The 25863-nt window shown below is 37.0% G+C and overlaps 1 protein-coding gene across 7 annotated transcripts in view; it reads left to right on the top strand.

Moving 5' to 3' along the window:
- TRMT9B (tRNA methyltransferase 9B (putative)) overlaps positions 1–24888 on the top strand; it is a 106188-nt gene extending 81300 nt beyond the window's left edge. For 5 of the 7 annotated variants that reach the window (XM_042872074.1, XM_042872072.1, XM_042872071.1 and 2 more), the window contains 3 exons: positions 17118–17272; positions 20121–20294; positions 23241–24888. In XM_042872074.1, coding sequence (XP_042728008.1) covers positions 17119–17272; positions 20121–20294; positions 23241–24277 — 1365 coding nt within the window. In that variant the 5' untranslated portion in view covers position 17118 and the 3' untranslated portion in view covers positions 24278–24888. Of the gene's footprint in view, positions 1–6635; positions 6664–6841; positions 6867–17117; positions 17273–20120; positions 20295–23240 lie in introns of those variants that run through there. The other 2 variants (XM_042872067.1, XM_042872076.1) reach the window with 2 other exon arrangements.
- Positions 24889–25863: the final 975 nt, after the last annotated feature.

The raw sequence follows: 25863 nt of genomic DNA, 5'->3' as shown, positions 1-25863 counted from the left end.
CAGAAGTAGCTAAGGAGTCTGTCATGTTTACAATACTTCTGGTGGATAGTTCAGCCCAGCATGTATATTCTGAACTTCCTCTCCCACAGAATTTTTCAGTCTATATAAAAAATCCTTCAGAATTTAGAAAAAGTCTCATATTCATATATGGAAATCCACTCTCAAAGTATATGTACAGTATAGGAAAAGACATCTAAGTTTTAAGAAGAAAAGTAGCATAAATTATTGCTCTGTTCTTACTTTGTACCTTGTTTCCCCTGAACTAACATTAAGAAGGTTCACAGCTTCTTTCTATAAGAAAATTTAAATAGTTGGTAGCGAAAAGTTATCTGACTTCTATCAAGAATTTCTTATATTTTCCTGTTGGGGTGGTCCTGTGAAGATAGAAGAATTACACCCTTAGCAATAAGAAGGCAAGTTTTTTTCCCTTAGCAAGAGATGACTTGATGTACCAGGCTCGAATGTAGTGATCCATCATACCTAATTTTATTCTGATAATCACCACAATTTTCTAAATGAAACAAGACTAGTAATGCAGCTACAGTATGTGTGATTTCGTAAACATTATAGAAAACCTGCTTTAGTTTAATCTTAGGAATTTGTTTACCTTTTCTGGTCAGTTGTTTACCTTTTCTGGGTAAAGATTTGTTCACAATTTTCATTTAAAAACTCCAGTGTTTGCTAACAAATAGTTTTAAAAACAAGCATTCTTTTTTTTTTTTTTTTCTTTTTTTTTCTTTTTGGCTTAGTGGATGGTAAAATGAGAACAGACAAATTACTAAGCAGACAAAACACCATACTTATTCCTGTAGCATATCTGAACAGTAAAATTCTTCATAAATACCAGCTAACCAGAAATGACTTCATTTCTGTATACTATGTACTATATACTATATACTATGTACTAGATACTAGATACTAAATACTAGATACTGGTTTTAAGCAGCATTCAAAATCACTTGTTTATGGTTCTGTTTTTGTAGTGTTTCAATATTGCTCAGTATACTAAAATCACGTGAAAACTGCACTGTATATTAAATTGAGAGCAGTCATTCTATCTTTCAAACCCAGTAGCTCAGGCATCAAAAGACCCATCTGTATTTTGTTCTAATTCTAACTAGATTTATAATGCACCTGGTAAATTCCTGCCCATTCAGAAACACACCAATTTCAATTCTGCCAAAATGAGCATTAAGAATACTAATATAGGTCAAGCAGTTTGCTATTAGTATGAGCAACAGCATAAATAACCCATAATTTGCATCCAAAATGGATGAATAGCTGCCATTGTATGATTTAAAACTCTATAAATAAAGGAGAAGGCAATAAGGAAATCCAAGAAAAAGGTTCTTGAGAGACAAAAGAAAGTACAGCTGAGTTGCTTATATTGCCTCAGGCGTGACAATGAGGTTGAAAAATAACTGTGGAAGTGAGTAGAGGACTGGAAAGAACAGGAAAAAAGGACATAGAGAACTGGAAAACTGAGTCTGAATCAGAACAAAGAACCCCTAAAACTCTTGGGACTCTTTCAAGTTTCAGGAGCTGAGTCTGAATAAGGTTTATATTCTCTGTTTTCCCTCATCACCTGGAATATGTGGACTGATAAGGACTGATAAGACCCTGGTAACAAAACATGCAGAGTGAAATTTGCCATCCTACATAGCCAGTTTTTTCAGTGAACAATGTACACCTACACTTCAAGTCTACTCTAAGCTATTTCTAAATGGAATGTCTAAAGGGGATCAGCACTGGTGTCTAGAAAGTTAAGATGAGCTCTGGCTTTTTCATGGACTTTTTGTGTGTTTGGGGACAAATAATTTAACTCCCGTGACACAAAAACTGTAAATATCTAAATACAGGTAGCAAAGTTTGTTTTTCAAAGAGATGTAGATGCATTAGAGGCCTGCAACTTCCTCCACTCAGGAAAGGGCAAGAATCATAGAATCACCAAGGCTGGAAAAGACCTACATCCAGTCCAACTGTCCATCTATCGCCAGTAGTTCTCACTAAACCATATTCCTCAAGGATATGCATCTGCTTTAGTAGTACACTTTTCACTCTCTTTTTGTACCTTCTCACCTTTACTCCTCTCCGATACTGAATTTCAGTTAATACTTGAACATTCACTGAAATGAATTTTTATTATATGCCTCAATTCAGATCAAAATGTCAAAATGCTGCAGGAAAGTAATCTTTATTCTTAGCCACAGAGAGTAAATGCAAATGCTTGAAAATCATCTCCTTGTGGAATGCCTGCGTCATTTTTTGCAGAGGCAAGAAATTTAAGTACTGAGGGCTTTGTCCTGCATGGAGACTGCCAATGAATAGTAATTAGTCCTTATAAGATAAATAAATCCAACTCTCCTTCCTTGCATGCCAAATAGGGTTTTATTGCTTCAGGAAATTGGGACGCTGCTCAGGGGCTGACAACATGCCACCCTAACATCTACAGTGCATTGATGCCAGCAGTCCTGAAATAATTGTGTTCATCTGCATTCAAGGTAGTTAGGTACCAAATTCGTTCATGTTAATGCTTGACGTTATCTTATTAAGAAACGCTCTGTCCCTCTGATACAGCAAAAACAAAAGGAAACTCAACAAACAAACCAAACCTACCAACAAACCAAATGAAAGAACCTTCCACAACAAGCAGACAACCAAGTAACAGCCTTAAAATCCATCCAAGTATGTATTTCTTTAACTTCTGCCTCTGAAATCTGACACTGTAAAACAAGGAAGAGGAAAGATGACACAGAAAGAAAAGTTAACCAAAAAACTGTCAAAGAAGGTGTTCTCAACCTGATTGATAGACAAGTTTTTCTGTGTTCATATTTCTTTCAAAACCTTTACTAAACTAGTTTTTACTTGATTAAGTCAAACCTAAAATATGCGTGAAGTACAACTTAACCAGTGCATAGATTTTGCCCATTCTTACTGTCACTTGGAAACATTTCAGCTGATATTAGTGTTGTATTCGATCCATTTATGCATTTGGGGTCTGAATTGTGTTTCCTGGAAAACAGAGTCAGTAGGTTTACTTGGTTAAGACGTTATATAGAATAAGTAAGGAATTGGCGCTTTAAGGAGTACTATATTCTTACGTGGATTTATATACTATTGCTTTTCACATTTATTTTTCAGTTAGTCTCTCTTTAACAGCTTTAGAGTTGTGTTTCACATCAATCTCTGACAGTGAATTAAGAAAGAAATTTCTTTCTCCTCTGATCAGTTCTGCTTGCCTTACCTCTTGCAACATCCATACTGACCTCACAAAGACTTGTACAAGTAAGGTGAAGGCCTGTAAGGCTTGGTTCTAATATTTAAGTATTAAATAATAGTGCTTAGCATTTACACAACTTGAAGGTTTATAATTTGCAAAGCACTTTACAAATCTTAACTAGTAAATCCCCACAGCAAATCTCTGAGGTAGGTTGTGAAGGCCACACACTGAATTTCTCCCACAAGATGAGCTTGCTTGCATACTAAGCATATGTGAAAAAATATCTGTGCAGTTATGTCACTGGAGTTATGAGTGTTTAATTTCACTGGACCATAGCACTGCCACTTGTTGTACTTCTACTAAATTAGCTTTGATTTCTTATACTCTGTATTGTGACCCAACATGGAATATTAGCATGATTTTAAGGATATTTATTATTACTAAAACACCAGGAAACAAATAAGAAGCAGAGAATGTTATCTTTCATTCAAGAAATCAAGTTTCTAGTGCTAATGATTGCAAAGGAAACAAAGGAAGCCTCTCAATACTGAAGCTCTCAGGAGAGTAAGTACCAATTTTGAGAACGCGAGTTTTATGTTATTGAGATTGACTATCAAGCCAAAGCATGATTATACTTAAGGGAACTTAAGGCTTCAGAGACTGCACTTCATTTAGGAAATTGTATACTTTCCTAGCTCATATTTTCTTTGAATTTTCATATCCCAGGAAAAAGAAAATTGGATCGTTACTGCTTTAATTGCTTTAAGGCTAAAAATTTCCTATGAAGTGAAAATACCACTTTAACTTCACAGTAATATTGTTAACTTTGTACTTCTGATAACGTCACAAATGCCATTGGTTCCTTTTTTTGTTAGCTCTACTGGAAAACTTTTAAAAACCATTATAATTTGAATGTAACATTACAATCACGTGAAGACCTAATTCACCAAGCAAAGGTGTAAGTTATTAACTCGTGACTGCGCCATTAAAAAGAATCTTCTGCAAACTGAAAAGTCTTTCTAATATCTGGCTCAGAAGAGAAAGTGGTTCTGATTGGCAAGGCATAAATACAAGACAACCAGAAAGCAACTATAGTTTTCATCACAAATTAGAACAAAAGTTCCTCAATTTTCCAGAATGTCTATAGAGTCAATGCAGAATTATTTATATTCCCTTCAAGACATCAGGGAAATGAATTGCCTTCCTTTTGCTTTCATCTCCAACTGTCTTCTCTGTAAAGCTGGCAATTTGAGAGCTGGTCCTTTCTAAGAAAGCTCTATGACTTGTGAAGACTGACCTCAATTTCTTGTTTCCTTTCTGCTTCAGTGTGGAAACTTTTATTTCCCTACTTTTTACTGTTTTCTCCTGTCTTTGTTTTCCTTCCTTTTGTCTTTTTCTTTTTCTTCTTCTTTTTTTTTTTTTTTTTTTTTTTTCCATCTATGGAGGAAAATGACAACCTTGGAAGGAATAATTAGAATTCTCTGTGACCTTAAGGTAAAAATTGTTGCCTGATTCACCATTAAATTTCTTATCGAAGGGTGCGAGTTTCAGGCAGATCTGGCAAAGAGGAGTTTCCACATGAGAAATGACAAGGGATAAGCAGAAAAGAGACCCTAGAAAGCAAAGGAATAAAGGGATGAAACACAGGAGGAGACCTAATTAGCCAGTCTCACATGCTTGCCACTACATAATTTCAAATTCTCCAAGTGGAGCCTGGTATTCTGCAGACAAGCTCATAATTAAGTACAGAGTTGCAAAGCGCACACACAAGAGGGCTGAATTAAGGTTTCATGGGTAGCCTTCTGGCTTTCCCAACCTTTGGTCACTTAATTTAGTGACCTAAATCTTTTTTTAATACAGAAACATTGTTTTTGATGAGGTCTTTTAATTGTTTAGAGAGGAGGAGTTGTTAAGGAGTGCAATTTATTATACAATTACAGATGCCTAGCACTTCAAAGGAAAAAGTATTCTATTTTTATTCTGCATAAATTTGTAAATCGTGTTCAGCCCATAATACCTGTGTGGATGAGGTTTTTTTTCCTTTTTTTTCTTTTTTCTTTTTTCTTTCCCCCCCACCCCTCCCGAAGCCCATTAGTAGATTATCATCTACTTCAAATGCATCCAAAGGAGAAAGTTGCCAGAGTTTATAGGACTGTCAATCTTGGCTGTAGAGTGCCCAAAAAAGATTAGATTCTAAGGGAAAGACTGAGTGAATTCACTATGGAGTTTTAGGAGATTCTACGTCAGAATCTTTTTCTAAGAGGCAGTGTTTTCAAGCTGAAGAGATTTTAAAACAAACCAATAATGGTGTCAATACATAAATTGGACCAGATGGTATTCACACTTTAGTGATTTTTTAGGAAATTTGGGTATGAAGTTCCTTAGGGGGTGCTGCACTATGCAGCCTTTTCTTGGAACCAACTTTGGTACCTGAGGACAGAAATACAGCAGATTTAATGGCATCTTGCAAAAAAAAAAGAAAAAAAAAAAGTTTCTGAGAGCACTGGGAAGTATCAGACCCTAGTTTGTACCAGGCAATTACCTGACATTGCCTTACAGAACAAAATTAGCAGATGCATGTGGAAGAATGGAATAACAGGATACATGTCAATCTTTGTAAAGCTCAGTTGTGTCTTATAAATCAGTCAAAGCTCTTTGAGGAAGCTAAGAAGGTTAATTGTGAGTTAGCCAATAGCTCTGACTGTTGGATGTCTTCATAATAAAGATCAAGGGCTTCAGCATTTCTCCAGGGCTTTGATATATTTAACAGGATATTAGCTTCATATGTCTCCAGTGTAGTTTTTCTCATCCTGTTCTTCTTCTCTTCCAGTATTACTGTTGTTTTTTGCTTTAGGTGGGCTTGTCAGACTAAAAGCAATGTATGTTTTTCAGTCACTTCAGCAATTTTGAAAACCTTATTGATACACATTCATGTTCCCACTATTCCCTTTTAATCCTGTCTCCAGGTACCTTTAAGGTTGATTTGAGGCCACACAGAACATTTAATACTTCAGCACCTCCAGAGCCATCAGTGCAATGCTGTGCTGAGTTCTGTGCCTGTAACATGAGCTTGTGTTGCTTTTTCACGCTTCTCTCTGTATTTATCGGTAACCTCATATGTAAACTATAAGCTCCTGGAACAGGACAAACTATGTTCTGTGTTTATGCAGCCCTAAAACTCTTGGGGTCCCTGCTCACTATTCTGACAAATATGGCTAAACATGTGGAAGTATAGAAACAAACCTGCCATTTTCCAGCTCCCATTGCAAGCACTGGGAGGACGCTCGTGCTGCAAAACCTGGCAGGCACCCACAAAGGTCAGTGCGAGCTTAACCTTTACATGAGGGCTAATCCCCCCTCCTCCCTGGAAGCTTCCCCCTCTTCCCATCAGCAGCTCCAGCAGCGTTCATCCTTCCCTTTTTCCTTTGCAGGATGCGACGGGGGTAAGGAAAAGAGTTAACATTTGGCATTCCGGGGGGCGGTGAAGGGGGGATCGGGGCCATGCCAAAGGGGGGGTGCCCTCAGCAGAGGGCCAAGCCCTCCTCTCTCCCCTCCGCCGAGGGCCCCCCCTTGGCACGGCCCGGCACGGCACGGCCAAGCGCCGCCTCCGCGCCGGGATGCAGCCGCCGCCGCCCCGCTGGTGCAGGTAAGGAGCGGGGCGGGCCGCCGGGTGGGATGCTCGGAGCACGGAAATCCCCGCTGCCATCCCCCCCGCAGCCCTCCGACCCGAGGGCTGGCTTTTGGGGGAAGGGAAGGGAGGATGGAGGAAAAAAATAATAATAATAGAAAAGCCGAAAAATTAGAAATGAAAAATAGCAAAATAGCGTCCTGATTGCTGGCAGCTTGATGTCGGAGAACGGAGGTGACCCTCTGCCGCCGAGCTGCTGACCCTCCCCGGGACGAAAGGATTTCGAGATTTCGAGATCTAACTTCTCCCCCACCCTCCATGCTCCCCGTGTAACGGAGCGGGGCCGCGGTGCAGGCAGCCCTAGCATCAAGCAGTGTTGCTGGCGCTGGGCTTGGCAGCAGCGCTTGGGAAGGGTAGTTTTTAGGAGACGTGCGGGGAATTTACAACAGAAATAACAAGTTTCTCTGTGATGGCATGGCTAATTAAAAATGAAGTATGCACTCTGAATTGGCAAACGGTCCTAAGCAATGATCTCAACAAATTCTGAGTCTTAATAGTTTAACATATTTTACTCTCCCAGAATATTCAAAATACCTAAACATTGCCTTTGTAAATGCACGCAGAGACCTCACTGTTACTGAGTGTTCCATGTTCACTGAATGTTTGTAAAGGGATTTCATTCCCACTGAGTGCTGGTGGGAGCAGCGGGTGCTCAGAGAGTCAGGGTCATCTACTCCTGCTCTTTGGGAAAGACATAAGGAGCCCAATTCTTACAGCAATACTGCTGTGTGGTTGTGGTGCACAGGATGACATTCGCTGCTGATGGAACTGCTTGGGTGATGTGTGCTTCTGGAGTTTGTGATTTTGAGCATAAAACTTGAGAAAGAGATAAGGAAAATATGCATCAATCTCTGCATGACCAACCAAGAGGGTCCTCTCAGGACTTTTTAATGCCCTGTAATAGAGCCAGTGGGGGGATTGGGTTTCATTTTGGTAGTTTATTTTCAATCCGGTGTATTACTATATTTATGTCTGTCTGTATGCTATTTATAAAGTGCCTGCCTCTCTGAAGGAGTGCGTTTTTGTTTACTGTGTTCTCTCTCACACTGTGTTCTTGTAATGGACTGTGCACTGAGATGTTTCTGTGGTGCTGCTATTGTGTAGCTTACAGAGATGTGTGTTTTGGGAAAAACAGACACATGCAGGTAGCTGTGGCTCTGCATTTTAATACTGCCTTTGGCAAGGAGATGTTCAAAGGGGTAAAACATTGTTAAACGTACATATAATGCTAAACTGAATTTTGTGTGAAGAAAAGTCACTCTTCAGCATTTTCTGAGATAAAACAAACATAAATCCATACCTGAAGTTATAAAGTCTGTCCAAAGACTGAAATCAGCCCTGAGCCAAGAGACAGATGACAAACACTTCCCATACAAACATTCTGGTATGTGGGTATTCTGCCATCCATTCTGGATGGATGACCCAGAAGAATAATATGGGTCAGCACAAACAGCATGAGGCTCAGTTCTGCAGAAAGCACATTCTTACCTTCAGCCATTGTTAATAACATACCTGAGGCCAGCAAGATGACTGTGGTGCACAAAGTTAAGCAGTTATCTGTGTCTTTGTAGTACCAGGATCTGTGTTGGCATGTTTATAGCTTATAAACTGAAGCTACTATAGCTACTAGTAGTTACAGAATAATCCCATGTGGCAGAAAGCCATGGCTGGAGGTCTGCATGGCTCCCTAATTTGCAGAGATTTAAGACATTGAAAAAATACTTGTGACTTTTATATGCTTACCTAGTTAATTTTAATCATTTTTTTTTAAATGAAAAATGAACTTCTTTTGTTTAAAAATACTTAGGAGTGAAGACACTAGCTTTTCATAAAACTTATGTATGTGCCTTCATAAGAGGAGACAAAAGTATTAAGTGAATTACTGGGAGAAAAGAAGTCTAATTATTGAAAAACTGAGTAAATATTCATGTCATAGCTAGGCCTTATGTAACTGACTGAAATGAATGGACAGAATCTTGCATGTTTGTTTTTTTTTTCCCTGGAAAACTTCAGACATAATTTATTTGGGCCAGGCATTGTACATTTTGGTTTGTGCTTTGTTCCTGAAAAGTATTTATTTTTGAATATTTGTATATTAATATACACATGTAGTCATTTCAGAAAAATAATTTATTTGAAGACTGAAGTTTTTATAAGAAAACATTTCTAATGGTGTTACACTGTTTTTTGTAGATATTAACTCTTGTTCTCCACCATAGAATAGTTTCCTAAGAAAATATTAAAAAAAAATCATTTGCATCTATAAAGACAATGGTATTCAAATATTTTCCTAATGGAAAACTTTACAGTGTGTGTAGGCAATTGCAGCTCCCTCAGGGTCACCACAGCATTTCCTTTCCTTGCTGAATAGGAAAAAATTCTCAGTGTAAAGGCCTTTCCTTGCATTCGAATAGTAGGCTTAGGAACACCAAGCTGGGTAAAACAGTACCATTACAACATAAAGCCTTTAAAATGGAAAAATACTGCAGAAGAAACTCTGGGGAGCTATGAAAAGGAAGGCTCTTGTCTAGGGAATTTGGTGGTGGGACGCTAAGCCTTCACACTGCCCAGCCCACTATGGCTATTAGCGGAAGAGCCCGTGTCTGCAACAGTGCGCAGGCACATTGTGGGAGGGTGCACAAAGCAATCATCAGTTGGATTTTTGAGCGTTATGGTAAAAAAAAAAGAAGTGTGGTGCTGTCTTTGCTCTCATTCTGATGGTCATGAACTAGGAATAACTTAACAACTAAAACTCTTTCTGCCACAAGACCTGTTCTTTTGAAGCTTTATTTAGGCAGCATAGTGAACACTGAATGCATGTATGTGGTGAATATGGACATTTAAAAATATGAAATCATATTTTCAGCTGTAATAAACTAGCAATTATCAGGAGTAGTTTATACAAAAAATATTGAAAGAATCCACATAGCAATTCTGTAATTACTATAATTGATTATGCAATATTTTATGTTTAATTTTAGGATCAAAGGTAACCATTACTGGCCTTAGCTGGGGATCCAGTTTGGCAGTGTGCTGCTTATCTTTCTGTCACTAAGATATTAAGATTCAGCAAAAGATGTATCTCCAAGTAACTGAATGTCTTACTTAAATTGGTTTGTAAAATTGTTTTAATTTGAGAGGCTTTGTATGTAGCACCAAGAACAATTTAAATACCAACAGTGATGAGCATTATGAATGGGAGAAAAAGGAGAATTATACTGAATAAATTAAAACTAATCTATCTGGAAATAGTACTCTAAATACCAACCCAAATCCCGTGGAAGCATAAGGAATTTAAAAGGCTATAATTCTAGAACTATAGGATGACATTAGGGAATCTATTGTTATAAATATAGCTTGGCATGAAGAATAGGGATGTATGGATAGGAGGAGACAGAGGATAACAACAGTACTCATAAAAGACCACTGAGATTGATTCATCACAAAGGGTGAAAAGTATTAAATATTTAACACTTGTTTAATTGCTGGTAAATAAGGGACAGAAGACAAGATAATTTTAGAAATACACGAGGTGTTACACTGACCAAGAAGAAAATTTAACTACACTTAGAAGCTTGTAAGTAGTGTAGTACAAGGACCTTGAGATATTGATGCAGAGCTCTTAAAAAACAAACAAACCACCTGTAACTGTAGCTGTTCTCAAGGGGAAATTAATTCATCATCTTCAGTAATTTAGCTTCAAAATTAACCTCCATGTTAAAGAGCAGTAAATACATGTGAAACATACTTTCAGCTTTTAATTATTGTTTTTTTTTTTTTGTTTGTTTGTTTATTTCTATATCAGTTAACTGAAATCTTGCTTATAAAGTGAAAAATTCAAGTTTTATTCTTACACTCATAGACAGACTCACAAATCTTAATGTTGGGGCATCTATGTGTCTCCTCCAAAGCTGCATCTACTACATCAATATGTTTCCTGACAAATGTCTGGGTAACTTATATTTTTCAGAATTTGTTGATGGACCCACTTACTCCAGAATAATTTTCAGTGTTTTTTTATCCTTCTCATTGCTTTTTAAATGTCTCTATTGTATCTTCCTTGCTGTAGATTAAGGCTACTATTTTTTGTCTGCTCTTTGCTGTGGAAAACAGCTTTTTTTTTTACTGCTGTCCTAGTCCTTTCTTATTGATGAATCAGTATGAAAAGGCTAAGGAGCAATAGAAGATTTGCCTAGAAAAGCCCACTGGCACCTAGCTTTTGCAACCCATGTGTTTTGCAATTCATTAATGTAAACAGCGATCAACAGACTTAACAAGTGTGGATCATGCAGATTATTGTATTAGTTATTTGTAAAAATGTTCTTTGGTCCATAGTATTTGTTACTACAGGAGAGATAGCTGATGTACTTCTGTTTCATAGCTAATCGTGGACAGAGATACATCCATAGGCAAAGAAAGCTTGCAAGGAGATTGGCACTCAACCTCACAGTAAAATAGTACAGGCTTGGTACATCATACACTCTTCTGCACAATTACAATTCTGTGAACTGAAAATGATTCCAAGATTCACTTTCCAAGCTACAATTCTTTTATCAGCTGTTTTCCCTCCAATTTAACCCTTTTCTTCATACTATTCTCATTACTTTGGTCTGTGGCTGTTGAAAAGCTGGATTGACATAGGCAAGAGGGACTATGCTCTCCAGATGGGGAGCATGTTGTGCATTGATGTGCCCTGGAAGGTCTGAAGATTACATCAGTACAAGTCTAGCATCAGGGATTTTAGACTTTCGAGAACTTTGTTGGAAGGTACCTTCTTTGCCTGGAGATGGGTTGTGTATTTTCCTGTAGTAGGAAAGATGAACTGGCATTTAATAGGACTTCTACATGGTTATGCACCTTCTTTCACTGTTATAAATAGCAAAGGATTTGTGTTTGTGCATTCTGTCTTTGCTGTATGTTACCTATCTACAGAACAGCATTTGTACTTAATAAAATAAATCTGTTTGCAATACAACCTTTCAGCTGTCTACATTATGACCCTAGATGCAAAAGTGCAATGGGAATATTAAATGATTGACTCGTCAAAGAATAGGATGTGAACAGTACTAGTTGTTGACTGGAAAATAAAACTAACAGAAAATAAATGTGATGGCGAATAGTTGCCACTTGGAATAATGGGAATTTGAGTCATAAACTTTATCGTTAGTTCAGGACCTTGAAAGAACAGTCTCTCTGCTTTCAGTCTTCCATGAGAGCAAGATTCTATTTATCAGTAAAAAAAAAAAAAAAGTATGATTATAGTGATTTTATTTCAATTAATGAAGTTATTTTAAATTTCTAGCTTCACACTGAACATTTTGAGTAACAGTGATTCTAAACTTGTCTCAAATCTTTGTTTTTCACTTCAGTTTGCCAAATTTTACTGGAACAATGCTACTGAATCAGGAGTTCAGTTCAGTAAGGTTTTAAACACACTGCATGGCCTTCCTCTTGCTCTGATTTCACACTGTGCATTTTCATGGAATTGTTGCTGTTCATGCGTGGGTGAACTTAATTACCAGAGTTGTTAGACTTAAGAAAACTGTCTTCTGTAACCTTTTGCTTAACATGGATTGCATCTCGTTTAACAATTCACAGTAGGATTCCTTTTATTCTGTTTCATTATCCTTTATTTACTTGTAAGCCTGTTTTATGTAATGATTCATGTCTAAAATCACACTCGTATTTGTCGCCTTTATTAATGAAATAAAACACTGTAAATCAGAATGGACATTATTACTGTGCTTTATAGAATCAGTCTTAAGCGTGGGCAAAGCTCTGACAAAGAAAACTGGTCAGGTTTTGAGAAGAAGTGTTATGATGTTTTGCAGTTGCTTCTTACCATTGGCTGTGCATGTAGCTTTTCCACCGCTACATATTTTTGAATGAAAAGACTGGTAAGTTGTAAGCAACTTACTTGGTGGTTAACTGCAAGCACTGCTCACCATTATAGACAGTTCTCCCTGTCCTGTAGGTGGGGGGACAGAATCAGTAGGACTTTGTCACTCTTTATTTAGTTAGTATTGGCTATAGCTGCTCTTGTTATTGCTGGAGAGCAGAGTAGTGTGGGAAATAGATCTGCCCTTGTGGTTATATTGTTCTATATTTAAAGTTATTTAAATTATTACATCCATAGCTGCAGTTGCATGCGTAACCAAGATTTGTGTTGCTGTAGCAACATGAAGAGACAACTGTGCTGAATTTCACAGATCTTTGAAGTAGGAGGTCTCATAATCCAAAATGGGATTGAGAATTCCCATCAGTGTGTGAAGAGCTTAGATAAGAGAAGCCCTCATTAAGAGACGAAATATTTCATATCTGACACTCAGGCTGAATTGAGTAAGTTCCTGCTGTTCATCAAAGGGATAGAGAAAACAGGCAGCTAGAAGAGAGAGAAGTAAGGGAAAGCCCGTGGATCAAATTAATCAAGAGCAATTGATTTGAAGTGAAATAGAAGGGATGCAGGATTTGATGTCTAGCATGAAAATCACAGGATGTTTCCTAGAGGCCACTGACAAGAAGTTTGTAGCATGTTCTGGATATTGTGACTGGCCTGGCCAAAGAGGCAGTCACAGGGAGAACTGAGCATGAGCCAGCTGAAGACTTCAAGTGTTATGCATCAATTTTAAACAGTGGTGGTGAAATAACATGTGGGAAGGTAGACAGAGGATGATGTGAAAATCTTTGGCTTAAATGGAACTTGAAGTGAATGGCGGAGTTTTTGGACTGAACACTACTGCCTGCATTTTAATGTTAGGGCACCCCTTGTGTTTGAGGGGCAACAGCTGTTTTGACCTCTTGAGGCAAAGGTATTTAATACAATTAGCCAAATCACTTCCAAATTCCCTCACCCCCCAAAAAAAGAAAAAAAAAAAAAAAAGGCTAGGAAAAGAAAATCCTGACTTTTTAAAATGTTGTAAACTGGGATTATTAATTTTCTCTGTTTTCATTTCAAGGTCATGTAGTTAAATGCTTCAGCAGTGATAGAATAAGTCCAAGCAACATGACTTTCCTTAAAGGCATACCCTTGAAAAGTCAATTGTTTAAACAGTTTCAAAATGTTAATGGGAAAGGAAGAAAGTAGATTCCCTTGGACTCAGAAAACTTTTAGAGAGGTGTGTAGCTATAAAATATGTATGGAATGTTAGTACAATTATTTCTACACCCTGTGAAGCTGTCATTTTTAAGTGTTTTTTTTTTTTTTTTTTTTTTTTTTAACTTATTTTGCTTTTACCTGTTTTAATAAAGAAAAACAAACCAGCTCTGTAGGACAGTCAAAGAACCTGTTTAATTTCTGTCATTTTTATTCATATGCCACAGTTTCATGTGACGGACTGATGATCCATTTCCCCACAAGAGCAACAAGGACTACACTGCAGCTTCCATCTATTATTTTCATTTCATAGATCATGCACAACAAGGGCCTGTTGTAGTCTTGTGAGTGAACATAGATGAACCAGGAGGCACTGGCAGAGGAGAAAATCCTACTCTTCATCTGTTATGCAAACAGTTTGTTGGAGTCCCATGTTTCTAGAGCTGCCTCCCTATTTTGGGGACTTCCTGCAGTCACTAAGCAACTGGCTGACAGTTCGTAGTGCCCTTCATGCTCTTGCACCTAGTCTCTGCAAGAGCTCTTTGGCAGCTGTATGAGCTACCACACAAGAAAATAAAGAATTGAGGGTGAGGAAAGCGTACACATTAATCGCCACCTTCTGCTCTTCTTTTCTCTGGCTAATTGGATAGCTTCCGTGTAACCTGAGCAGAGCAGATGCTGAAGCAGTGGGATTTCTGGAAATCTTACATTTTCATTACCTCCTATGCAAAACAGATGTTCCCATCATCCTGGAAGTCACAAGATAGGATTTGGATGAACTGAACATTTTCTACGGTTTAGGTGCAGCAGAGACTTTGTCTGATATTTTTAAGGCAAAAGGGTTGCGATGATTGGTTTTGTTTACAAAGAAAAATTGAGGTACTGTCTCTGGCTTGCATAATTAGATAGTTCTAAGCTTTACGTCTTCACTGACATCAGGCTTGTGTAGTACTGATACAGCTGTAGGTCAACTCTGTCTCCACAGGTTTCTTGCCTTCTGTAAACAGTGAAATGAAGAGGTTTGTTGCTAGGGCGTTTCCCTGCCGTGCTGCAAAATGAAGCCTGACAGAGTTAAGGGCTTTGACTGGAAAGTCAAACTGGCAAGTCTGATTTCATCATGTGACTTAATTGCCTGCAAAATATGTATAATCAGCAGGAACGGAAGTTGTAATAAACTGGTACATGAAATTATTTGCATTTTGGTAGAATACTGTTATTCTAACATTATAGCCAAGTCGTTATCTTGATAGTGTTTATAAAATGTATCCAAAAATAATAACCTCTAAAATAGTGCTGTGGTACTCTCCCACATGTCCAGTATAGAAGAGTCAGTAGCAGCCTCAGTGAATGGGAAAGTTAAGGCAAAAATGTAATGGGCTTGTGATTCAGTAAAAAACAAAGCTGATTTTCAGCCTATATTTAGATTAAATAAAGACATTTCATGAAAAATGTAGTAGAATATTGCATCAATAGGGAACTTCTTAACATCTTCTGTGTCATGTCCAAGTTGGCTTTTGTGTTTAACAAATTAATTTGTGTTAACCAAATTAAGCTTCGGTTCAGGAAGCTATTTCTGTAGTTGTCATAAACTGAAATTTCTGTAGCAGTTGGAAATCACTATGAATTGTTGAAAATATTCTCCATCTCTCTTTTTTTTTTTTTTTTTGTTTTGTTTTGTTTTGTTTTTAAAGAACTGCAAAGATTGAGCAAACAACTTCAAGTAGAAAGACAAAAACACTTGTAAACACTGAACCACAATAGTAACCAAACATGAAACAGAAACTAGAACAAGAAACATACAAAATGATAAAAGAAGATAAATAACTGTTAGTCTTTGGAATTTCTACGTATAAATAGAAGATTTCTGGGCAACTGAGCAACAAAATAGAGTATGTTTCAAGGTAGAGAAGAAAGATAATTGCAAACATGAAACACGATCTGCTCTATTTAAGAGTCAAATAAGAAAAAAAAAAAAAGGGCTTTAGATTTTGAGGAGTAATTATTTGAAATTGCTGCAACTAACTCATTCTATTTGACAACACAGCTTGAAATAGAACTCTGAGAAAAATTCTGAGTTACTTCTGTCATGTGATATCATTTCAAGTCTGTATTTCCAATAGTATCTGCTTTTCTTGTTCAGTCTGTTATAGTTTTATGCTCCTCAGGGTAACACTGAAGTTTTGGCTACTGGGAATTTGCTAGTCTGTTACTGATTTTTTCTCACATGTATTTATATATACCTATATAAAAACAAACACATATATATTTAGCTAGTAAAACCTCAGCTAATGTATCATAAAAGAAAACTGTAGATCAGGCCAGAAAAATGAAAATAGGTGTTGTAAAGACATTGGCATAAATGTTTTGAAGAGAACTATTAAATAGGTATGATTTATAGGTACAGTCTGAATAGACCACTGGGACAATTTGGTCTGACATAGCAGAGCACATAAAACCAGCAAGATGGATAAATACTATTCTTATAAGTGTTCACATACACTTAATGTAAAGCACATAAATACTTTCTTTGTGGTCACTGGAATTAATTCCCATTTTAAAAATTAAGAAGATAGTGTTTGTATGATAGGCGTTTTGAATGAAATGAAAATGGTTAAGCAAAGGTAGAGAAATCCTGATTTTTTTTTTTCCTGTGTAAGTCTCAGCCATTTCATCACTGAAGCCAAAGTCTACGGACCCTCTTTCAGGGTCCAGGCTATATTTGAAAAACACCATAATAAGAGCTTGCCTATCTACTTGCTGGAGAGTCTATTCTTAACTTCCTAGTTCTCTTCTCCTGCTGAATACATACTCTGTTTTGGCAGCAGATAAGCCTTTACTGCACTGGTCAAATTACTGAAGAATATGCATATTGTTGAACAGTACATGCGGCTATATAATGCTTCTGAAGGAAGATGATAAATTCAAAATTTTTCTTAAAGTTTCTGGAAAAAAAACAGATCCCTTGTTTAAAAAACATATTATAAATATGATGGCTATTAGATGTTTGCAGTGATTTTATAAAAATAAGCTTACAAGTTCAGGAATTATACATGTCTATAAAATATAGTCTACAACAGTTCGTGCGTCATTGCATATAATCTTCATTATGTTTTCAGGATGGAACATGAGGCTACCCAGCTAGAAAAGCAGCATGTGCATAGTGTGTATGAAAATACAGCTGCCTACTTTAATGATCTGCAGAGCAAAGCATGGCCTCGTGTGAGAAACTTTCTGTTGGAGCAAAAGCCTGGCAGTCTCGTTGCTGACATAGGTAAGCCATTCCCTGGGACAGCATGAAATATTGTTCATAAACTTTAGTAGTTTATACATTAATCACATATATTTGCTAGAGAAAAAAACTTTTAAATTTATTTAGAGATTGCTTTAAAATTTTTTTAAAACCATATTAGATGCCATATGCCATTTATTTTATTTCTTTGATGGTGTACCAGGCAGCAAGTAACTACAGTTTTTACCTTATTTTGGTGGACCTAAGCTTGAATCTACTGGTTTCCTCACTTAGTGGTCAGTCACTTCCCTTTTTTTATTATTATTATTATTTTTTAATTGTATCAATATAGCTCAATTATTTCGTGTTTCAGTTTCTTTCAGACTCTTTGCTTAAATACTGCTGGTCTGCAATTTGTTACTTTTCATTTGTTCCAAAACTCGTCCTATCATGGCTTCATATTTATATTTTGACATGTTCATTGTTAAAAAACAACAACAACTACAGAAAGTCATGAGAATCCCCCTATGCTCCTAAATATGGATATTGAAATCTCAATTCTCTCCTATGGCCTTGTCTTTCTTACTTGTTTAGTTTGTATCTTCATTTTCTGTTGCACCTACAGATATTGTAAGGTTTACCAGGTCCTCAAGTTTGCTTTGTGTTTGTGTTATAAATTCAGTCCTATACACCACATCACTGCAAACTAGTTGCTCCTTTGCATCATTGGATTTTTCTCATTTCTTAGACTGTAAAATGCATTTACACTGCACGGTGCAATAATTGTACAGAATAAATTCTATATCTGCCTGATCCTGTCAGAGAAAAATATCTTTGAAGATTTTGTCTACCATAATCAAAAGATCAGTTCTGCTGATGTCAAGCAGTCCTCCAAAAAAAAAAAAAAAAAAAAAAAAAAAAAAAAAAAGCTAGGCTTGTAACATTTTGGATATGTATATTTGTATATTTTATACATCTGCACCATTTTCACTGATCATCTCAGGAAATATCCTATGGCATCCACCCATTTGACAGTTGGCTAAACATGGTATTTCTTAGCCAAAATTTTTTGTCATGTCAGTAAAAGTCATTGAAACCTTTGCTGAAGTTCTTTGAGGCTTTATCAGCAAGTGTCACGACTGCAGCTGAAACCTTAAGATCACCCTATTACAGTTTCAGCTGAAATAACTTAAATGCAGGTGAAGCATCTGGTCAGAAGGCAAATGCTTACAGTTGCCAATAGAAGTATTCCCATCAAGGCACACAAGGTACCTCCTCTTAAGGGATTTAATAAGACCTATGGGAATCTGACAGCAGTGTTTATTTTTAGCATGCATTTTGAGAGGAGGGCTATGCAGTAGCACCAACATTTTCAAAATAAGGTGTTCAACTGATAATTTTTTTTCTGTTTAGCACCACCTTTTATTAAAATATTTTTGTTTGCCATGAAGAATGATAACAGTAGCAGAATGAAATATCATTTTGTATAATTGCCTTATTATTGTTCATTCATCAGAATAAATGGCAATAGCGTGGATGTTGTTAACAGCTTCATGAAGGAATCCACCCTCCTGATGACTCATTTAAAAGTGAATCTCCTGCAAATGTAGATTTTGAGAGTACTGGCAGTGTTACCACTCTATGGCTTCATTCCAGAGCAGACCTTGTACTTCAGAAACTGTGATTAGAAAGCACTCCACCAAAAAACATGTATGTGACAACTGAATCTTCGAAATGAATACAAATTTGACTTAATGTGTTCCTTCTACAAAAACGCTTGATTTTGCTCTTTTTCGGGATGGAAGCATTGTGATCTTCTCCAGCAGTTTCTGTGCTGTCTCTCCAGATAATGGTGCACATTAACATCAATGACAGCAGCAGTGCTGCAAGAAGCAGTGACGTTTCTAAAGATAGCTCCAGGCCTTTAAATTGAATTACCAGTACAGAGATAGGTCTCTTTGCCAAGCTGCTACCCTGTTGCTTGGCTGTCAACTTCCAGAAATTATTTTTCACTACTGACCTGTAACTGCAGTGAATGTTTTCTAATCTAATTTCGAAAAATGCCTGTTATGCATATGGTAGTGGAGAACACTCTGAAAAATTTCAACTTAGTTTAGCACAGTCTTTTAGTTGACACACTTATATGTGGAAAATATTCTAGGACTGTTCATTACATTTACATGTATTACCAATACAACAGAACAAAGACAGAAAGAACATGCCCTCAGCTTGTCAAGAATTGTTAAGAATTAAGTATTGTCAAGACTTTATCTCAAGTTGACATGCTCCTCCCTGCCTTGTGCCAGTTATGCATGCCTTGTGCCATGGTTTCAGATTTCTTGCAAGCAAATCCTTTCTTCTGCCATGCAGTCAGAGACCTTTCTGGCTGAGTCTGAGCCAATTAGTTCCTCCTTCTGCCTGGCTCCCTTTAAGTGAGACGTGCTGGAGAGGTACTGGGTGGGATTTAGCAGAGTCTATGGAAATATTTGTCAGAGAGATTTATTGTAGGTCACTGAAAAGACATTGCTCTGAGATACGCAGCGGTGGCTGCAGAGGACCGCTCATTCCTCCTCTCACCTGCACGTAGCTGTACTCTCCAGGCATGCATTGCCTCATGTAGCGTAGTATAGCACAGGGCTATGTAATGAGTATTTTTATTTGTGATACTTGTACCGTTACATTCCTAATGATGTGAACGAATAATTTCAAACAGTCCAAATTAATCTTGCAGGAGTTCGGCTAGTAGTAGCAAACACACATTTTCAGGAAATCTTAGAACAGAAGATAAAACAGAGAAGAAAACTCACCCCCAGCCTCACTCCCCATTATTTTCACTGTTTTGGGAGGAACAGACAGCTTCTGATCTACTAAAGAGTATTCTTTTCTTCAGGTTGTGGAACTGGAAAATATCTCAGTGTCAACAGTCAGGTGTACAATCTTGGCTGTGATTACTGTGGACCATTGGTAGAAATTGCAAGGAAGAGAGGTGAAGAAGTTCTGGTTTGTGACAACCTTAACCTTCCCTTTAGGGACCAGTGCTTCAATGCAGTCATTTCCATTGGAGGTAAGACAGCATACAGTCATTCTGTCTCACTGCAAATACATATTTCTTTTGGTCATTTTCTTTCCGAGTGTCTTTACTTCAGTTAAATGTCTTTTCATAAAGTTCCCTAAGAATCACAGCATGTATCACTGAAATAAATGTAGTAAAAGTTAAACAAAGTTTGGTCCATTAGAAAGATGTGCTGTTGACCAGGGAAATATGTAAATCATTTTTTTAAATATTCGGTCTTGGTGACTCTGAAGAAAAGATTTCCTTCAATCATGCACTTTAAGCAAATAAAAATTAATATAGAATCATAGAATGAATCATACAATGGCTTGGATTGGAAGAACCTTTATGATCATCTAGTTCCAACACCCCTGCTATAGGCAGGGACACCTCACTCTAGACCAGGTTGCTCAAAGCGCCACTTTTCCTGCAGGTACCCTTGAGGTACTGGAAGGCAACATATAAACATGGCTATTTGTAGTTTAAATACATTACACGGTCAAGATACACTTTTGTTTCTTCCCTAAGATCCATTTTAACTGGCAAACACATTGAAATGGAAAAAAAAACTTGTAAGAAAGCAAGAACTTGAAACTTATATTAACTACTATGTATTAGGAATACAGATTTCTCTTTGAATAGACACAAATTAAAATTCAGAACTATTCAAACACCTGTTGTCTGAAAAATCTTAACATCTTATCTCCTCTGACTTCTATTTTTGGAAATGTTGCTTGTAATTTGAGAAACAAAACCTGGAAAAGGGTGGATGAAGAGCAATAGTCAGAGTACCCAGTTACAGTCTAGGTTTTTCAGTTCAGTGCTAGCTTGAACTTCCCTCAGGCTGTTTCCCAGCATGAGCAAAAATATAAAATGGGAAAATTATTATTGGTAGTAATCAACAGTACTTGGTCTATTACTGAAAAGTATTTTTACATGTACATATAGTATATGTAAGCATGACATTTTAAAGGGAAGAAACGTTGATCAATATATGACTGATATGTACATTTATTTGGTTTTGTATTAACTATTCAGTACAGTTGTCAGGTCTATCTAAATATCAGGTCTTGTGGCATAATTTCAAGCTATCAGATCAGCTGACTTTGTAGGGTAGCCTATCTATTTAATATTTATACCAGTAAAAGGCCTGACAATATTAAAAGTTTATGTGGTATTTTTGTACTTTCAGCAGTAATGGATTTTAATCCCTCCTGAACAGAGACATGATATGTCTGTGTCCACCTAATTATAAATAAAGTGTTTTTTTATCCCATTCTAGATAATGGCAAGTATTTGTGTGCAGAATCAAATACTCTACTTCGCTTTGCTGGAATTCTCCTCTTTATAGGATTTCTATTTCTGCAGAAGTACCAGAATGATTATGTAATTCTAACCACAAAGAATATTTAATCTGTTGAATGAATTGCTTAGATAGAGCTTGCTGATTAGCCCTTTATTCTGGTGAACTAAGCTCACATGCTTATGCTGTCAGTTTGATGCCATTTTACGTGAGGTTCAGTGGTGATGTATAACTTAACCTCCATTACGAGAGAAAATATCAGTTTCTTTCTCCCCATCTTATTTAATAGTGTTCTTTTTTTTTTTTTTTTCCAGTTAGGAGGAGCTGCAAAAAAACACTGACCATATGGAAAACTCTTCTCAGAGTTTTCTGTCAGATGCTTCTGAGGGCCTAGTTAATATCAACTGCCAAGAAAGTTTTCTTTGGCCTATGGTAAAAAAAAGTTCATTTTTCCCCTTGGTAACGTAATCATCGTTTAGAATTAAATCAGGGCTATCTGGACACAGTTTTCATAACTGCAACACTGAAATAATCTTTCTACAAGAATTGGCTGTGTCAAGCAGCACACAATCTAATTTTTCTGAAGATATGAAAATGACTTAAGCTGAGAACATACATATTTTGATATATGGGTAGAACATATATATTTTGATATATGGGTAGATTGAATGGTTGTGTGAAGTAGCTGCTTACAGGCCCATCTGAACTGAACTGTGGAATCAGTCCATATGTCGTTGATTTGAATCACATATTGCAATCTGATGATATAAAGAAAAACCTCACCAACACGACTGATCTCAGTCCAAGTTAATGTTTTTGGGCGTTTATAGAGCTGACTTAGCTATTCTCTGGCTGTTAAAATGGTTCCTTCAGGTGAGCCGGAATCTATAGACAATGCAGAAATCTTGAAACACAGTTCATTTAATGTTATAGTGAAATTTGGAAATTATCCTGGAAAGAAAATTCAACCATAGTGATCAGAAGTTTTATTTTGACTTTGATTTTTTTTTTTTTTTTCAATACCTTTCCCAGGAATGAAAATGGAGACTGAGACACTTCTCATCTTTCTTCTTCCAAAATAAACATTCAAAAAGGAAATACTTTGTTACAGAATTAATGCACTGGAAAATATTTCTGTTTAGTTTTTCTGACGAGCTCTCTTGAAAGCACACTGACATGAAAAACTTTTTCTTTTCACCAATATTACTTTTCGCTGTATTTGTTTCATGATAGAAAGAATTTGTGTTTCCTATTAAGATAAATCTCAAGTGTGTCCCAAACCCTAAAGCTGAACTTAATATTACTTAGCTGAACCAATGGCCAGGTATTTTAGTGAAAGCTAGTCATACTGTTTTCTTTTATGGGTGATGCAGAGAAACAGAAACTCTGTCTTATGTGCCTGACTTATCTCAAAACTCTATTTTGTGATCGGATGAATGTCCTCCTTTGTGATTTGCCTATTTTTATCCATTGAATGTGAACATAAAAGAGGTAAACTTGTGCTGCAGTACCAATAAATTCTGCAGCATTGCTGACTTGCATGAGTGATGATTGTGATATGGCAACAAAAATGATTTAACACATAGAACAAGTTGAAAAAGAAAATGTTCTGCCCTTACTCATATTCAATACATAATGTCTTTCCTTTTTCATAGTGATCCATCATTTCTCAACTAAACAAAGAAGAATCAAAGCAATAAAGGAAATGGCGAGAGTACTGATGCCTGGGGGCCAGATGATGGTTTATGTTTGGGCTATGGAACAAAAGAATCGCCACTTTGAGAAACAAGATGTATTTGTTCCCTGGAACAAGGCCTTGTGCTCACGGCATTTTTCAGAATCGAATCAATCTGGAGATAAGGGAGAGTTTGTGCATGCAGTAAAAAGCCAAGATATATACCCTGCAGAGGTACTGAGCTCTGAGTACAGCTACCAAACCAATCTACAACCAGAAACTGATTCAAAACATCCCCACAGTATGGACCATTGTTTATCCAGAGCCTGCTGCATGAAAATTTCTGAAGAGGAAAATAGATTTTACAGTGCTCTTGGAAGATCTTTCCGCTCATGGTTTTTCTCCAGATCCCTTGATGAATCAGCCCTCAGAAAGCAAACTGAAAAGTTGAAGCCTCTGAAGAATGAAGGAGAATGGACAAACAGTACCGTGCCTATTCAGCAGTCACGACACTGCAGTTTGGATTTAGGTCATCATAGGGCACTGCTAAAAGAACAATGTGTAGATGATGATGATGTATTTGTAGAAAGCTCACCTGTCAAAAAACTGCCATGGTCACAAGCCATACATGCACTGAAGGATTTGAGTTTAAATGGAGGACACCGAAGTGCAGCTCAGAGCAAAGATGAAGAAGCTACATTTATAAATGGCCCAGTGGAAGAAAAGGACCACAGCTGCAGCTGTAATAAAGATGATGCTGTTAAGTCTAATGCCAGCAAGTTTTTCAAAAGAACTTCAACAACTGACTCCACTGACTCTGCTTTGGATTCAGCAGTGTCTGTTGGGGACCAAAGTGATGACACACTGGATACAAAAGCCTTCATGCGCTATTATCATGTTTTTCGGGAAGGGGAGCTTTGCTCTCTGATAGAAGAGAATGTGCCTGAGCTTCTGATACTTTCTTCCTGCTATGACCATGGAAACTGGTGCATTATTGCAGAGAAAAGAGGACAATAGCTGTAAACAGGACAAAACAATGTAGTGACTGAGGATTTTAAGCTGCTCCTTGTGTTCCTGTGACTGTACAGTGTGATGTGGAATTTCAATCCCTTGTAGTCATGTGCCATTCATTCCCGAGTTTATTACATATGTAAATATTTAATGCAAAGCCTGTATATAGGAATGTAAGTGGCAAACAATATTTATGTTTTGTTAAACTTTTATGGAGTTAAAAATGAAGAGTTTTATATTGCTTTTAGCAAACAATTGTGTTTTTAAATATACTTTTCTATTGAAAAATAAAACTTTTTTATAAGACAAGGAAAGGATCAGGACATCTTTTATGAGAAATATAATCTCAGTAGTACATTCAGGTTTTGTTCTTGAAAATGCTGAAAGTAGATTATTCCCTGTTCTTGAAATCATATGAATAGAGACAGACACATTTTGAAAAACACTTGAGTATATGCTGCTTGAGTGCATGCTGCAGAACTGGGAGCAAGCATGGTCCTATTGCTACATAGTTTGGAGTAGAGTTGTTAGTGGGCAATACTATGTACAGAACAAGCTCGGCAGCTTCTGTCATTTGTGACTGATATTTCAGAATAAATGGCAGAATGAATTTTGAACAGCAGTTTGGATTTTTGTTTTGAAAATAATTTAATTTGTGCCTCAGTCGTAAGTTTGGTTCTGCATGTTGGCTCTCACTAATTTCCTGTGCTGCAGGTTTTCACTGGTTTTATGTATATACAAGTCAGAGGGATTAGTGAGAGTATCAGTACTAGGTAAACGTTACCAAATCTCAAATATTTGAGCTGCATATCTCTATTTTATAAACTTGAGTAGCTAAGATAAATAACACTTGGTATAATTAATAAGATCTCAATGCACATCCAGTCAGCTCTCATATTAACTCTTGTCATTCACTTATATGAGAATATATACTAAATGATGTGTTAAACAATGTAGATAGGAAGAGGATACAAGTCAAATTTTGTATCTAAAATACAACTTTTCCAGTCCATGTTAAGTAAGTAGATGAGTTTTGGATTGGATTTTGACTTGGATGGATTTTGAACTGGGCGGATTTTGAGTTGATCAATAGAAATCCCTGGTGGTACCCTGGTGGTCCCTGGCTATTTTTAGGTGTAGCTGCCCAGGACTAATTACTGCATGGTAATGTATTTTATATATATATATTTACTGAAGTAATGCCTGTAGAAGAATCATCTTTGTCTTCCTCTTAGTTTAGGATTCTTGTACTTTATATTTCCCAGGTCTGTACCAAGTGCCAGAGGCAAATCCCTTACATTCCCTACTGCCTTTTGAAAATAAAAACTATCCATCCGAAATTTCTGAAACATTATTCCACTGTGTCTGAGCCTTATCTCCATGCATAGGCAATATTCTCTATGTGACTGGGTCCAGCTGCTCTCTGCTCAGGGGCTGCTCCAACTGCATCTTCCATCTCCAGTTTCTGAAGCACAGTGCATAGAAGCCTATAGTGGTAAATTTCAAAGTCGATGGGGGGTCATGATCAGCTCCACACCTCATCTGCAATGTTGTCATGTCTGACCAGAAAGGCTTAGCTCATTTCCTGAGAA

Source organism: Lagopus leucura, unplaced genomic scaffold (genome assembly GCF_019238085.1).
Source record: "Lagopus leucura isolate 7727_CA_CO unplaced genomic scaffold, USGS_WTPT01 Super-Scaffold_100004, whole genome shotgun sequence".
NCBI lineage: Eukaryota > Metazoa > Chordata > Aves > Galliformes > Phasianidae > Lagopus > Lagopus leucura.
Note: the sequence above shows the minus strand (reverse complement) of the source record. Positions and strands in the feature narration are given on the sequence as shown.